Source organism: Anser cygnoides, chromosome 17 (genome assembly GCF_040182565.1).
Source record: "Anser cygnoides isolate HZ-2024a breed goose chromosome 17, Taihu_goose_T2T_genome, whole genome shotgun sequence".
Classification (NCBI taxonomy): Eukaryota; Metazoa; Chordata; class Aves; order Anseriformes; family Anatidae; genus Anser; species Anser cygnoides.
Genome location: NC_089889.1, coordinates 5,233,066 through 5,249,446, shown reverse-complemented (window position 1 = coordinate 5,249,446; position 16,381 = coordinate 5,233,066). Strand labels below are relative to the sequence as shown.

Sequence of the window (16,381 nt, the reverse complement as noted above, 5' to 3'; positions counted from 1 at the left end):
TTATCTAGATTTATACACACAGCGGCAGCAGCAGACAGCCTTCCTTGTTTCTACATCACTGCAAGTTGCAGTAGCCTTCTTCACAACCAGAGAACTAAATAAAAAGGAATCTTTAGTTTTGTACTATTGTTATTTGACAGTACCCAGTCCTACTATTCATTGCTACTGAATTTAATTCAAGTGAGCAGGCAGAATTTTATAAACCTTTCCCCAGTGTTCTCTCCTTATTTCTAAGTAGTCAAAGCTGTTGATGGAAAAAAATGTGTGAGAGACAAAACTGTTATTCTTCATGGAACATCCTTTAATTAAAAAAGAAAAAAAAAAAAAGAAGAAGAAGAAAAAATCAGAATTAAATAAACTGAAAAATAAGAAAGAAGATCCAGTGATTAGGCTTCAACTCTAGAATTTAACAGACCTGGGACACTCAGTTCTGTACTTCTGAATGTTAGGCGTCTACAGAGGAGATGAAATTTATAGTGCTGAGTTAGGCACTTTATACCCCTTTATAATAAGTAAGCAAGAATTGGGTATCCAGAAATGAGACTCACCACATTCATCATTTTGGACAGAGACTCTTATGCCAGCCCACCATAATACTAACAGGCAGGCAACTGCTAAGGGGTAGGGCATTATGACTGTTCTCCTTTTCTTTGTGACAAGAAGGCAGTTAAAATAACTGAAGTGTAGAATTGGCTGAGATATGAACACTATCTCCTCCTATTCTGTAATCATACAAATTATATTACCAAAGTAAGAACAAGCAAACAAAGGTGTATCCAAATATCTTCATGGTTAGGTTTTTATTTCACCTGGAAGGGAGACGGTAACTCTGTTCCCAAACTTACTTCCTCTTTTACCCTTATGGGTGTTTAACATGGCTCATCTGGACTTCTACTTCTTAGCCTTTGAGAAACATATGCAGTATACTATCATTCCCCATAACAGAAGAGTTACTTTAGAGACCATTTAAAAGCAGCATTGATAGGTACAGTTCTCATATTTGGGTGCCTCTTTATAGAGAGACTTCAGCCACAGAAGCCTGTTATCTAAACATACGAGATAAACAAGTAATTCCTACTGGGAGCTTGACATAATACCCAGAAGTCATATGAGATATTTTTATGGAGTCAGACCTAATAAAGAATCCCTGTTCAGAAGAGATCTTAAGAACATCCTGAACTTTAATGCAACTTTTAAACCAGGATGAAATACAAACACATGCTTTGACTGCTCTTAAATGGAACTTCATTGTTAACTAAAACCATACTTGGGGCCATTTCTGAAGACTGTCAGTACTGTGGAATATAATTGTTTGAATGGCTCCTTCACAGGAGACACAATGTGTCTGCTTGGCCAAATTCTTTTTAATTTCTTTTAAAAATACTGAATATAAAACATAGGTTATCACATATGACACTTAAGATTCCATGTTTCTTTTTCACAGAATTAATGTAATGCTTCCATCCTGAGCCATACCTGTAACATCTCAATGGTGAGAGGTGAAGCAGGTTTCTAAGTCACAACCAGAATACTGCTTTTCCACTGGAGATATTATGTTATAATTTGAGTGCATGAAGTCACAACCACTCATTAGAAGTCACATAAATGCTGAATTATAACTCCTACTTTTGTTTGTTGTGAGCAGATATTCCCATACATCTGTTTTGTAGTATCTGCTTTATGGTATTACAATACATTTTACATATACAATATGACAGCTTTAAGGTTATTGAAGCCTTTGCAAATGCTTGTTTTCTCAAGTTGCATATGCTTCCTTTCTGGATTTTTCAATTATACTTTCAATATATCACATTAACAAGCAGAAAAAACTATTGCTCCCAAGTCTACAAAATACTATTCAATAGATTTAAATACCCTAGAGGAGTACAAGCACCATTTAGAGGAATTTGATTAAAAATGAAACACTCATTATAAAGCTTGACATTGTTCAATACTTTGTTTTATGGAATGTGGTGGTTTATTGTACTGGACAAGTAATCTACAATTCACAGTACTTTTTCCTTAGAACCCTGCAATCAATAAGGGAAAAAAAAATCAATGTTTCTTTTAATAACTATGCAATGAATAGTGATAATATTGGAGAAGAGATCCATTTAGTATAACTTCTAGAAAACTGAATTACTTTTCCTTCAGCAGAGAAAATATTATGAACTGCATAAAGCATGTGGTAATGCATTTTGAAACATCAGAGGAAATCCTAGCCACTAAAGTATACTTCAAGTTCCTAACCTAATTATCACAAAAAAATCATTCAGTATAGCATAGTTTTGTATAAGCTACATTAGCTATATTGGTGACAGAACATGTTTTAAATGCAGAATTGGATCAGAATGGACACACACAAAAAGACTGTTCTTATATAATTGTCTTTTTTCCAGTGCTGAAATTTAATGCTCTCATTTTAACTGATACATTAGATAACTTTTTTTCTCTTCCTTCAGAACTGTTTAAAGAATGACTTTTAAAAAAGTATATAAACTTTGTCTTAAATGGGGCCATGAGTTGTTTTTCAACTGCAAGTCCTTCTAAGACATAAGAACATGCCCTAATGATTTTTCAATGAGCATGATTAAATGCTGTCTTTAAAATCTGTTTACCTACCACATTTTATAAGGCACTATAGACAGAACAGCATATCTATGCCAGCGTTAAGTTATCTAATAATATCTAGGACATATAGTGATATTAGCAAAGATAAAACCACAAGATATAAGCCTATTGCACACACTATATGCATTTCCTCATGGCTAACATGAACTAAAATCCATACTGCTGTATCTGAACCACTGTAGTTATCTGTCTTAGTGAAAATGTTGTGATGAATAGAGATAGTATCCTGAGCAAGCTTTGTTCAGCAATGTATTTAAGCTCTGCTAAAGTATATAAGTAGTACCACTGGATTTGATAAGATGTTCCAGATGCTTAAATTTTATTATACCTTGTACACTCGGGGACTTCTCTGCTTACCTAGAGGTCACTTCTGGAGTGAAGCCTCTGCAGAGTACTCAGGTCACCAGAAGTTCAGACACAATATAGATCCATAAGGCTGAATGACCTGTTGTAGCAGCTAACTGCCACCAAAAAGACATCCTTGCTGTATCCCTACACAAGCTGTCTTCTTATTAAAGCAGTAGGAAACTAACCTGGAAAATAAAAATCCCAATTTTACATTATCAAGTGAGTTAGACCTGCTCAGAAAGCGATCCAGTCCTGGCACACAGAAGGGTGGGTCACACAGCCACAGGTAAGAATTAAGGAGGAGAGGAATGAAGGTAGCAGTAAGGTCATCCCCTGCCAACAGTGAGCAATTAGTTGGGCTGCTTATGAAATGACAACATTAGCATGTGTCTTGATAAGACTTAAGCCATCTATTATTATTATTATTATTATTATTATTATTATTATTATTATTATTTTCCACTGGAAGATTTACATCCAGAAAATAGTTTTGAACAAGAAAAGGGCATATTGGCCCACCATGGGAATGATCTAACACTGTTGAAGTCAATCAACCCTTGGATCAAGCAGAAGAAAACTTCCTTACTGGGGATGCTGAAACAATGAGATATGCTGAAAAAACGTTTGGTTTTTAGTCGTTTTCTCTGATTTCTGATCAGTTCCTGAACTACATGGTCAGATGCTTGGACCAGGTGATTTTGGAGGTCTTTTCCAACCTTAATTATTCTATGATTGTATGATTTTACATTGCTGACTACACTGACATGTCATTGGATTTTTTCCAGATATATAAAATACCCTGAAAACACTCACTTCTTAAATCACCTAAAAAGTTAAGAGAAATTGTATACAGATTTTTTTTCTCCATCTCTGCTTTGTTTACGTAGCTAGAAAAAGGATCACATTAGCAAGAAAAAAAAAAAGAACAAAAGCCCTTTTTACATGAGTCACCTGCTTTTCAATCAACCACACTGTCAACACATCATGTGCAAGGCCTCTGAAAACAGGTTTGATTCTGTGATGCAACAAGATAAACACCAGCTATTTTTAGTTGTCATTTCTCTTCAGTCAAATTGATAGCACTTTAGTCTGTATGTACAGAGAGAATTTAATGCATATAAAATGCTTTATTCCCAGTACAGAGTGTTTTATATATTTAAATATACATAACATAAAAAAGAATTTACTAATAAACTTTTTTGTTTTTTTTTTTAATATGGAGCAACATTTAGCATTTCTGGCACAGGGCCTTGTAAAAGGGGTTCAATGTTGTTCAGGCTAATAATATTACTGCAATACGATTTAATAGGAATATTCATAACTCTACCACTAATAAAGATTTACGATTTAAATAACCACACCTCCACCACTACAGATTCACTATTTAAATACCAAACATCAGTCATTTACATGGCCAGGGTAATTCTGTACAAACGACAACTGTATGAATATCATTGGAGCTATTTAATTGTGTTTTTCTTTACTCAAATCTGGAAACATAAAAAGTATAAAATAGTTTTGGTAAGAAATTAAAACTTGATTGCATGCTACAGTTGTATTCATTACAAATATATTAAATAAAACACAGTCTAGTTGCTACAGTCCACAGTTACACTAACCATCAAAGGCTGTCTTTATAATGCCTACCCATAAAGTAGATTATTCTACAGAGCAATATGCTGTCAGATCACAAGCCTCCTTGCTATTATTCTTCTAATTTCTTTCACCTACCTTAGAATTTTATATCCTCATCACATGCACAGTTCTATTATTTTAGAAAACAGTTAACATTCAGTAGACAAAGCACAGGATTAGTAAGCAAGAGCACAACATTCATTACCTTTTAATGGGATTTGAGTCATTTTGAAAATTCACAGCCCAAGAAGCCAAACTTCATCACTACCTTTGCCAACTCTTATATGGACAAATACGATGGAACGATTGTAGTAGACAAAACATAAAATGAATAGACTGCATACAGACTATATTTTATGAAGAAACTGCTCTACATTCACCACTGAATCATAAAATCATAAGTAGAGCTTGTAGGGATATCAAGTAGCCTATCCTTTGTCTGGAATCACATCTCCCAGTGACTCCAACCATTTATGGATCAGTTCCTAAAAGATCTGCCATTAGAAAGATACAATTTCCTGTCACAAACCTTCTACACAGATTTTACCTGGCTTCCCCTAGCACTTCTCCCATTACCCGACGTTTTTCTTCACATTTGATATCTTCATTTATATCTGTCCCTCCAAAGATGATTCCAAAAGGAATTCTGCTACCTGCAAAACAATGACCAAGATGAGAAGGGGACAAGGCACAGGATTCATTACCTTTTAAAGGGATTTGAATAATTTTGAAAATTATATTTTTAAAAAATATATATATAGTGATAACACTCTAACACACACATAAGCAAAAGCCTTTGAAAATGAAACCTGAAGAAACATGAATTTTTAGGGTTTTGGAACTGAAAAGAAACATACAATAAGAACGCTCTTTCACAGCAAGTCAATCTGTTTTGCAGCTATGAGATTTTCTTTGGCTTTGTCTGTACGTAGTAAAAACAATTACTTTCTACATTTGGCAGCCCAACAAACAATATAAATGGTTTACATGGTATTCACATTTTAATAAGATGCAGTACCTTAAAGTTTGGTTCCAGGTATCTAGCTTCGGTCAATCATTTGCTACCCTCCCAAGAATTCCAATATAATGGTTTGGGTGGCCAATTTCATGTCTACAAAATATGTAGGTAGAGCCATAACATTGGAAAAAGTCACTCACTTAAATAAGGCAGTCAACCTCCAGCAAAACCACTGTTTTGCTTAATTACATCCCAAAAAATGGATCTGAGTTTATAAGTGGTTGCTCTAAGACCTTCAGTGATGACCCAAGCTCTGGAAGGTGGCTTACGATGCCAACAGTGGAACAGTAAGAGCAGAGGAAGGTATGTTGACTCAGGAAGGTCTGTGCACAAGACCTTATCAAAATTCAAATTTTAGAGTGTCAGCAAAAGTACAGATATCCCAGCGGTGTATGCACTGTGTTAAAAGCCTAGTTTTGATACATTGCATGAAAATAAGTTCCTATCTGAATACATGTAAAGCCATCAAAATAGGGTAGTGTAGCACTTCTCTGCTAACAGCAATAAGCTTTACATAGACAAGGCCAAAGACTATTTAGATGAAAATACAAAAGCCAATAGTAATTTAAGATTCTTTTGTAATAGTATTTGTTTTCCTGGCACCAGGCTATTTTTAGTAACTGACAAGTTACAGAAGTGTTCTCCCCTTAAACTAATCAAGATGGCAGTCAATAATGTTTACTTTTGATTGTTTCAGTACTGAAAACGATTCAGTGGTCAGTTTTACACCACATTAAGCTAACAAATAACAACCTGAGGGTGGCTAATTACTACATGAAGAACATGGTTTTAAATTCCAGACAAATTGCACTGCAGTTTTGCAAAAGAAACAGCCTCTAGTAAGACAGCCTAAAAAAACTCATCAAGGTGGTGGTGATAGTTTTGCAGATTTCTGTTAGCTGTAACACATGAAGCCAAGGTTTCCTTCTGACTGTGAACAAGAATCAGTCATTAGGCAGTACTGCCACCACCAACCGTGTATCAAGAAAGACAGAAAATAGGCTTTGTTTTCTCGTTTTTGCTATGAGATGGAAGTGGAGGAGTGTTGATGACTCCGTACATATCACTGCTCTCTGAGCATTGGACCAATAAGCAGGGCATCAGGAGATACTGTGCTGATGGAGACCCTTGCTTCTGAGAGATAATATAACTGGCCTTGAATGTTCATGGCTGTGAAAATTATTGCTGACGCTTTCTATAGCTACCAACAGTCTTGAGGGATAAAAATAATCAGTTTAAAAGCAGTGAATTCTCATTATTAAAATTCATGGTTAAAAACAAGCAAATGAGGAAAACTTAAAGCAAATAAGAAAATATGTTAATAAAGATTAAAACTTACTATACATTTCACATTTATATTTGAAAATTAAGTGAGCTGTAAGATGAGGATTTATATTTAAATAAATGTTTGATCATTTTGGTGTTTTGTTGTTTTTTTTTGGTGGTTTCCCATTTCAGCATTGCTAATTTGCTCATTACTGAATGAAAGAACAAACAAAATAAATGAAGGACTATTTGCCATTCTGGCTACTTAAAGACTTGGCATTTCTAAATAGTTGTAATGCTCTAATATTTGTGGGTAAAGAGAATTAAAGTGCACTGTCAAAACACCACAGCACTAATCCTCAAGAGATTGACTTTCTGTAATACTTGAACAAATATATATTGCCTTTCTAATCAGTAAAAAATGAAATAATTATTCTGTCATCTATTATATGTGCTGGTTTTACATCCCCAATCACGTTGACAAAGTTTCTGTGATAAGGCCCAAAAGATTTACTAATGGAACAGTGTGACTCTGATTTATTTAAATTACTGAGCATTTATAAGTCATTCCAAGCTTTGCAGGTTATTTGGGATTTTGAAAATCTAATAGCAACAGTGTTCAGGTGATGCTATCCAAATCAAAACCACAATGAAGTTTTACAGTAAACATTTAAAATTCAACCTTAGTTTTTGTTCCTCAGAAAAAAAGAGATAGTTTTAAGACTTTCCATATGCCTCTTCCAAAACAATTCTAGGTCTTGTCACAAAAGCAATTGTTTCTGTATTCCAACAAGAGAAGTCCTAATACATAGGGTAGCAGAGATCATCACACAGAATTATTTTTGTATTTGTATTCTAGGATCCCTACTGAAATCAGAGCTCCATTGTAACAGAAGATACACAAGCATACTAGACATAACAATTCAGGCTTTCTGAAAACCCACCAGTATAAATTGCCAGGGGACTTCTGAAGTCTGAAAACTAGCACAATGCAACTTATACTGCGATCTGATGAAAGTATCAAATTATGTACCCTTGTACAAGTGAATAGATTTGGACAATTGGAATGTGACCTCAAAAATGGATACGCACTTGCAATTTCAGTAGGTGACAGTGTCTATAATTTTGACAGCAAGTGCTTCTACTGTATCATTAATGGCAGGCTAAAATTTTGTTCTACATGGCCAGTTACCATAGAAAATTCTATTATTTGTCTGATAACATCCTGTCTCCTACAGTTTAGCTGGCACGAATGACAACTCTAAGTTATTCCATGTCCAAAAAAAACTGACTCATTTTTTAACAGAAAAATCAAATTAGCCTCTCTGCTTTTTTCTATTTGACCTGAGCTATACTTAGCCAAGCTATCGTCCTCTGAAAAAGCACATTTGTTGGAAGTATCTTAATGTTAATATAATGCTCTTATCTTAATGTAGTTAAAGTACTTAATTATGAAATGCATTAAGTGCTTTAAAAGTACATTTATTTAGTCCCCTCCTCTCTGGATCAGATCTCCCACAGAGAAAGATTTTCAGTGTTTCTGAACATTTGTTGAAGTGGATAAATAGAATAACTACATTATGTGTGGGTTTATGCATTTATTGTCATTTATAACTGTTTGTATTCATCCTCTTCTTTCTCAGTACCTTTTTAAGCAGTATTTTTATTGCAAAATAGAAAAAGAATTAATTACCTTGCAGAAGTCTGCCTCCTTTATAAAGATGAATGGCCAGGGCTGCATCAAACTTATCTGCAGAGGTTAGATTTGCTATTTCAGCTGGACTTTCATACCTGAAAGCATCTTTAAGAACACAGATATGACCTGCAGCATGGAGATGACTCCTTCATTATCAGAACAGATGGAACAAGAGAAAAAAAAATATGTTAATGCTGCACACATTTCATTTTATTAAATATGCGTAATCAAAATGTTTTTTCTTAATTTTTGTTCCTACATTCATCTTGTTTACACTAACTTTATTCAAGCAATCATGGAGCTAAAACAAGGGGTTTTCCTGGAAAACATTTTTATCATCACCATTGTGCACACTGCCAAGCATCATAGTCTGCACCCACTTTATGACCCAAGCCTGCCATGTGTCAATTCACCTTTGGAAATCAATGGAAGTGAACTCTGATCAGCACCTTTCTGGATTAGTCTTTTACTCAAAAGATTCTAAAGATGCTAAAAAGATTCACTTTGAATGAAGTGTGTAAGCCTTGGTCTTGGACATCCTCAGCCCCTTGCTCTGGAGAAAGGCTACCACTTGAAAGAAAACAGAAATATGTCCAGCTAAATAATTCTATTAAAAATAGAGAAAATGCAAAAAGTCTTTGCAAATACAAAAAATGAATACATAAATTAAACTGGACGGTTGAAAATGTATTCTCTTTCTGTTTGATTGTTTAATTGCTTCTTGTCTTAGTTTACCCAGTTGTAAAACAGTCACGGGATAACTGAAGTTAAGAGAAAAACAACACAAAAGTGATTACTCAAAAACTTTCAGTCCTTTTAAAAAATCTCAATTGACAAAAAAAATCATGCACACACAAAACACACCTCTCCTAGTGTTAGTTTACCTATTCATCTTTATATACAGTCGTTCTTCATATTAAAATTTGATTCAAAGACTGCTAAAGCCATTAAAATGATTGATTAAAGGGAGTTTTACTTTAGGCATTTCAGTGAGCTTTGTTTCAGTCTTTTCTTTTACACACTAGGCTCACAATTCCTCCCACAGAAACCACGATCAGTTATCAGTGTTTCCAATGACATCAGCCAAAATACATACAGGAGCAAATCCATGTTTTGATAGAAACTAGCACACTGTATCTGCTGACATGTAGATAAAATTGCTTCAAATAACTAGTGTTTATGTTTTGAGTATTACAAAAAGACCACAAGAATGTTTTCTGCTTATTACATATTGTTCCAGTTGATTTATTTCTCATAGCATATTAATTGTTCTGGCATTAAAATCCTGCTAACTCAATAGCTTCTTGGATAACGTTGTCTGTTTTCTTTCTTGATCATTTCATATCCTCCCAAGGAATGTAATTTTCTGTCCTGCAGAAGTTAGTCATTACTGCAGAAATTGGTGCTAAAAATGTTGTAAAATGTCTTGAGGCCTTGGAAGGAATGTATTAGCACTATATCAGACAGAACTCCATCGGCGTAACATATGGTACTGTATTTCTTCCTTATTCTTCAGAGAAACTCATTTTACTTTTAACTTCACTGTTTGAAACAACACCAATACATTATAATAAGCACTAATAAATAATAAAATGCAGCCAGATTGTGAGCTCTTTATTTACACTGTTGAGCAATTATTTACTTCAGTTGTCCCATGAACTTGTACCATGTACCTGCCTGCCATTTCAAAGAGGTTCTCAATTTATATCTAAATAATGATGCCCAAATCTCACAGCTGTGGAAAGAAAAATCTCTTGGGCAAATACTTGGGATGCTCATGCATGCGGTCCATAAGTTCACAGGTGCTCATTAAATAGTCTAAAAGATTTTTTTTCCCATCAGTATTCCAATTACCATAAATCACTATCATGTACAAGCAATATGTTTGCATATTACAATTAATTTGAAAATAACTCTCTCAGGACATCGGGAGTCAAGAAACTCAGCTGGGAATTCTGATCTAAAGCTTCTTTATTGTAATACGCTAGGAATGAGACCTTCCCCCACAGTTTCCATAGCTCCAAATCTCACAGCTGAATGACAGCTGTTTCTGTGGTAAATAGAGAGGGACTCCCTTACGTGTTTCAGTGCTCAGAAATTGTGGATTATCTCTTTTACTTCATTTTTTCCCTACACATAATGACTCAGGAGCATGTAATAAATTTGCATATGGCTTAAGAAGGAAAAAATTATGATTTTTTTTCCCAGAATAATTAGAATTCCCAGATGTGAGGAGATCTTAATCCCATAAACATACCATTAAGTTCAATATAATTAGTCACAAGCTTCAAATTATGCATATATGGAAATGTATGTATGTAGAACCAGTTAGGGGGTACTATTTAAGTACTGAAATTTACAGTGATATTTTCCTATTTTTTCAATGGCATTTCATCTTTATAACCAAAAAAAAAAAAATGCAGACTGTGATTTTCACACATATGCTGTTATCAAGGAATATGATAACAGGGTGCTGCAAAGCTATTGCAGGGGATTTTTTTTTTTGAAGGCTGATCTGTCTATGAAGTCACAGATGTCCCTGAATCAAGCCAAGACATAAGAGATACATTACCCATATTTTCTCCTCCTAGGAACAGTGTATTCACATTATTTTGCCATTTCATAAACAAATACTTTCTACATGAAAAATAAAAATGAACATAACTCCTGCTGTCTGTGAATCTAAGACAAGATAGAAAATGCCAAATTTCAAGGCTACACTTTCCCTCTATCATAGTTTTGTATGAGGTGTATTTCCAATTTATTGCTTGGATTCAGATTTTGCCTTGCTTTTTCATCTTTCTCTTCTACTGAAAGACTCATGGAAGCCAATGGCACTCACTATTTGGGGAGAATAATATTTCTAAAATGGAGCTGACTGTCAGATTCCAATTTGGCATGTTTTGCTGGAAAGTAACCAAACTGGGAAAACTTCAGTCATTCAGTAGTAAGCTTGAAAGATGATTTCTTAGAGAAGATGGTAATTGTCACTGCTGACACTGTGATATTTATGTACATCTAAATACTGGATAAAATATTTCCCAACCCCATTTTAGTATTATGGGAAGTCATCTTTTTCATTTTATTTTTTACACTCCTTGGAAATCAAGAGGCTTATAAGTGACACATACGTATGTAAGTGTCTGCTCTGGGTCTACACGGTACGCAGAGGGATATTGCTAAAAGGTGTAATCCTGTACTGACACGTTTTCACTTTGTTAAAGACTTCTATAGAAAAACAGTTTTCTCCAACACAACTACGAAACACCAGGTGATGTTTTACGTTTCATTTTTTCTTTCCTACATTATTGATCACTACTTCTCACTTATCCTGACTTAGAAGGCTTCTTTCCTCCAACCTGAAGCTGCAGTTCACAGGTCCTCATATGAAGAAACTCTTCTGCAGCTCCAAACACAGCATGGCTGAAGCTAAAATACAAATGAGTTAGAAGTACGCTTACTTCTAAGATACAGTAGTTTTCAAACTATTTTTATTTTCTGACATCACCCTCTCAGAAACCTTTACGTTCAAATTTTCCAATATTTTAATGGAATTACTTACAGACAAAGAATGTTTGATTTTCAAAATGTTTCTGGTAGGTAGATGCACTGACATTTTCTGAGCAGCACACATTAGGCTTCATCCAAAAATATTAATTACCTCTTTCCCCAGGCTGTCTATTCTGTAAAGCAGCTATGCATGAACTATTCTTAAATCTATACAGTATGATCCAAAACTTATTAAGTTAGCAGAGTGACTTCCACTGCCTTTTCTGAAACTTGGCCACAGCCGAATACTCACAATTCCCACTGAAACTGGTGGAATTACAAGACTTGAAACCTACTCGATCTTCTATGTTTCCTTTGCAAATTGTACTGAATTTTTTTATGGTTCTTAAAGTAAAGTATTCTTCATTTTATTTCTCTCTCAAACTTCTTCAAATATCACAGACAATTTGTGTTGGCTGGAATGAAGTATGAAGAAAATCCACTGTGAATAAGAACAGAAATTAAAAATGGATTGATATTGCCTCTGTCGCTACATTCTGAAATCAGTAATTGTCCTTTGGAAGGACAAAATAACTCTACGAGGTTTAATCCTGCCTTATAAATAGGTCTAGTCATGCAAAACATTTGGGATGCGGCGTACATCAAGAGCAGGCCATACAAATAATTGAGTATCAGTTCCCAAGGTAGAGGATGACCGCTTGCCTTTTGCAGCTGTCCTTTTCTTGGAATGGCTACACAAACAGCAGAAATTTACCAGCACCTGTGCAAACTGACATAGGTTGGTAAAAGACCTCTTAGAAGAAAGTATCCTGAAGAGAAGAGGATCTCCTCCTGTACGAGTGCTTTTCTGTGTGATTTTAACGGTGGCAGATAGGGTAAGACTAAATAGAAGTAAAGTTGGGGATCAGAATTACTCCAATAAATCACAGAATATCCTGACTTGGAAGGGACCCACAAGGATCATGGAGTCCATCTCCTGGTTCTACATGGGACCACCCAAAAATCAGATGCTGTGTCTGAGAGCACTGTCCAAACGCTTCTTGAACTCTGGCAGGCTCAGTGCCGTGACCATGTCCCTGGGAAGCCTGTTCCAGTGCCAACCACTCCCTCAGTGAAGAACCTTTCCCTAACACCCAGCCTGACCCTCCCCTGTCCCAGCTCCATGCCATTCCCTCGGGACTCGCTGTCCCCAGAGAGCAGAGCTCAGCGCCTGCCCCTCCGCTCCCCTCGTGAGGGAGCTGCAGGCCGCCATGAGGCCTCCCCTTAGGCTCCTCTCCTCTGGGCTGAGCAAACCCAGGGACATCAGCTGCTCCTCATGTGTCTCGCCCTCCAGACACGTCACTATCTTTATAGCCCTCCTCTGGACACTCTCAAAGAGTTTTATGTCCTTCATATATTGTGGTGCCAAAACTGCACACAGAACTTGAGGTGAGGCTGCACCAGCACAGAGCCGAGCAGGACAATCTCTTCCCTTGACAGGCCAGCAGCGCCATGTCTGATGCACCCCAGGGTACAGCTGGCCCTCTTGGCTGCCAGGGCATACTGCTGACTCACACTCAACTTGCCATTGACCAGAACCCCCAGATCCCTTTCTGCGGGGCTGCTCTCCAGCCTCTGGTCTCTCAGTCTGTACGTATATCCAGGGTTGCCCCTTCCCAGGTGCAGAATCCGGCACTTGCTCTTGTTAAACTTCATATAGTTGGTGATTGCCCAGTCCTCTAATTTGTCAAGATCTCTTTGCAAGGCCTCTCCACCCTTGACACAGCTAATAACTGCTCCTCCCAATTTAGTGTCATCCACAAACTTACTTAGTACACCTTCAAGTCCCGTGCTGAAAAATATTGCAAAGAGAAGCAATAAGCCATGCATTGTTGAATTTGTGGGTTTAATTTTCTTGCAGTTGATTACCTGGAAATTTACAGAACAGCTATTTAAACTGTCCCGTTTCAAACTGAAACAATCTCTTCCCCTCCAAAAAGACATTTATGTATTGACAAAATACTTCCTCCAAATATCTTTAATTAACTAATTAATTCAAGATTTCTATTCCCCATTACTAATAAAGTAATAAATGATTAATAGAACATTTCAAGGGGCATAGAAGATTCATTTTTTTCTTTCCTAACACCCTTTTTGATCTCATTGCTAGGAGTGAAGAACGGCAGCCCAACCAAAGACTTCTGTGTTGTGTTTTATTCTCTACTCACTGCTCAGTTTTCTGAAGGCAATTAAAGATTATGCAGACTAATACAAACAAAGCTCATAGCACCTGTGTTATATCACTTGTTTTAGTGAACTGATTTCTAGCCAAACTAGATTCTGGTTTCTTTGTCACCAGCTACTTTAAGTTCAGGAAATGAATATATTATTTATGAAAAGATGAAGCAGTTACAGAAACAGCTGTAACATCATAAACATAGTATACTCAGTGATATTAAGCCATAAAATTAATCTACACTGGCAAGTGTCCAACCCGGAGGCAACTTCACTGTTTCGTGTATACTCGACTGAAAGTTACCATAGTTCAATATAAAAAAAATAGATTGAACAAATAATTTTGTAAGTATGCATACAGAAACAACTGAAGACAAATATTAATCTGAGTATTTATTCTGAGTGTCTTAACATGTATGCTACAAAGGTAGACATATAAACTTAACCTTAGTATGGCAAATTAGTTCAACAAGCACTTGGTCATACATGTAGATATTTTTTAAAAAAGTAAAGTCTTGAGAAAACCAGTGTTAAGTATCTATGTTACATGGTTTAACTGATAGCTGTCACTTGAGCAGCCTTTTAGTCAGGAAGTCAGATTTTATTTCTAACTAATACTCTTCACTACTTTTCCTGATCAGATTTTTTTTTTCCTAAATGGGCTTCTTTATATTACTACTATAAATAACATTTATGTTAAGTGATAAGATAGCAATTGAGCATTACATAAGTTACTGATTCTCAAAGACTATTTCTGTTAGAATCCTTTACCTACCTTTATTTTGAACGTGAATTAAATTAACCTCTCATTCATTACTTTCTTTCTGTTTGAAGGTCTATGCACATGAGAGAGCGGCATCCATTTTGTGTAAGGCGTGTCCATAAAGCATTAGGATGCTAAAGCAAATTGGTGTACTCTGCACAGATACTGCAGATGCGTTCACATAGCTGCAAATGATTGCGTTAACATGGTAGTATGTTAAACCATCTGTCAACTGTGCTGTTCTGTCTCACCAAGCCTATTCTCTCTTTTGTACTAACACACATTGACTTAGGCCACCATGCAAGAGTCACAGCTGGAGAAACCTAACCAAAATTACCGCTTACTGAAACTCCAACAAAGGCACCTTGCTAAACCACTGTGTCTTGATGCAGTATGTTCGATGATTATGATCAACCCTGGTTTATTTAAAAGACAATTTGAAATAATATGTGGGCATTTGTTTGACTGGCTTATTCATTCTTAGTTTAACTTGAAATAATGCAGAACCAGCTGTTTACTAGATTACCTCTAAACTGCTTCACAGACTAGATGTTTGTTAGACTCTCCTCAAAGCTGAAGATGAAAGTAAGTGAATACTTAATTTGTAAAGGCAGAAGAAATAATCTTATGGAGGAAGAATGAACATAGTCTACCCCAAGAAAAACTAGCCTTGTTTTATCCAGTGAGAGCAAAAGATGAGAGTAACATGAATTAAGAATTCCCCACAAACTACCCCACATGAACTCTATGCTGATATGTACAAGTATGAAATTAATATTAAGAACGTAAGAATGTATTCATCTAAGTATTTTATTGGCAATTATTCTATTAAAATACAGACTTCAGCCTTCTCTGGTCTTTATTCTCCATCTGCTTTATAACTTCAATGCCTGTGTGACTGATGCAAAGCAGAAGGTACGTTTCACCACTATCTTACACTATACGGCAGCCCTGCACAAATCTAAGACTGAACTTGGTATGACACAACTAGAGTGAAAACTTAAACAATGTCAACCGACTGTTTCTATGCATAACGGTGAAATGTGATAATACACAGAGGAAGGGTCAAGGAAAATGTGTAATAGCAGAGGGTGTTCTGAAAGGCTCATCTTAAGAAAAACAGCCAAATTGTGGATTACAAGCTAGAAGCCTGTCTCAAGAGGACAAAACATGTTTTCAAGGGAATTATTTTTAAAAAATAAAAAATAAAAAGCTTAAATGCACAGCTAAGTCTTTAAAAATGCCATCACCCACATACTTTTTCTATATTTCATGGAAAAAAGTTAAATGGTGACATTAA

The 16,381-nt window shown here is 35.7% G+C and overlaps 1 protein-coding gene across 2 annotated transcripts in view; it reads right to left on the bottom strand.

The window, feature by feature from the left end:
- The window catches only part of GLT1D1 (glycosyltransferase 1 domain containing 1), a 56,976-nt gene that overhangs the window by 39,456 nt on the left and 1,139 nt on the right, over positions 1-16,381 (bottom strand). For both annotated transcript variants that reach the window (XR_007159132.2, XM_048051139.2), the window contains exons 2-3: positions 8,592-8,740; positions 5,162-5,267 (exon numbers count right to left, since the gene is read on the bottom strand). Coding sequence is in view for 1 of the 2 variants with exons in the window: in XM_048051139.2 (XP_047907096.1) it covers positions 5,162-5,267; positions 8,592-8,740 (255 nt within the window). In the remaining variant the exon portion in view is untranslated. The remainder of the gene's footprint in view (positions 1-5,161; positions 5,268-8,591; positions 8,741-16,381) is intronic.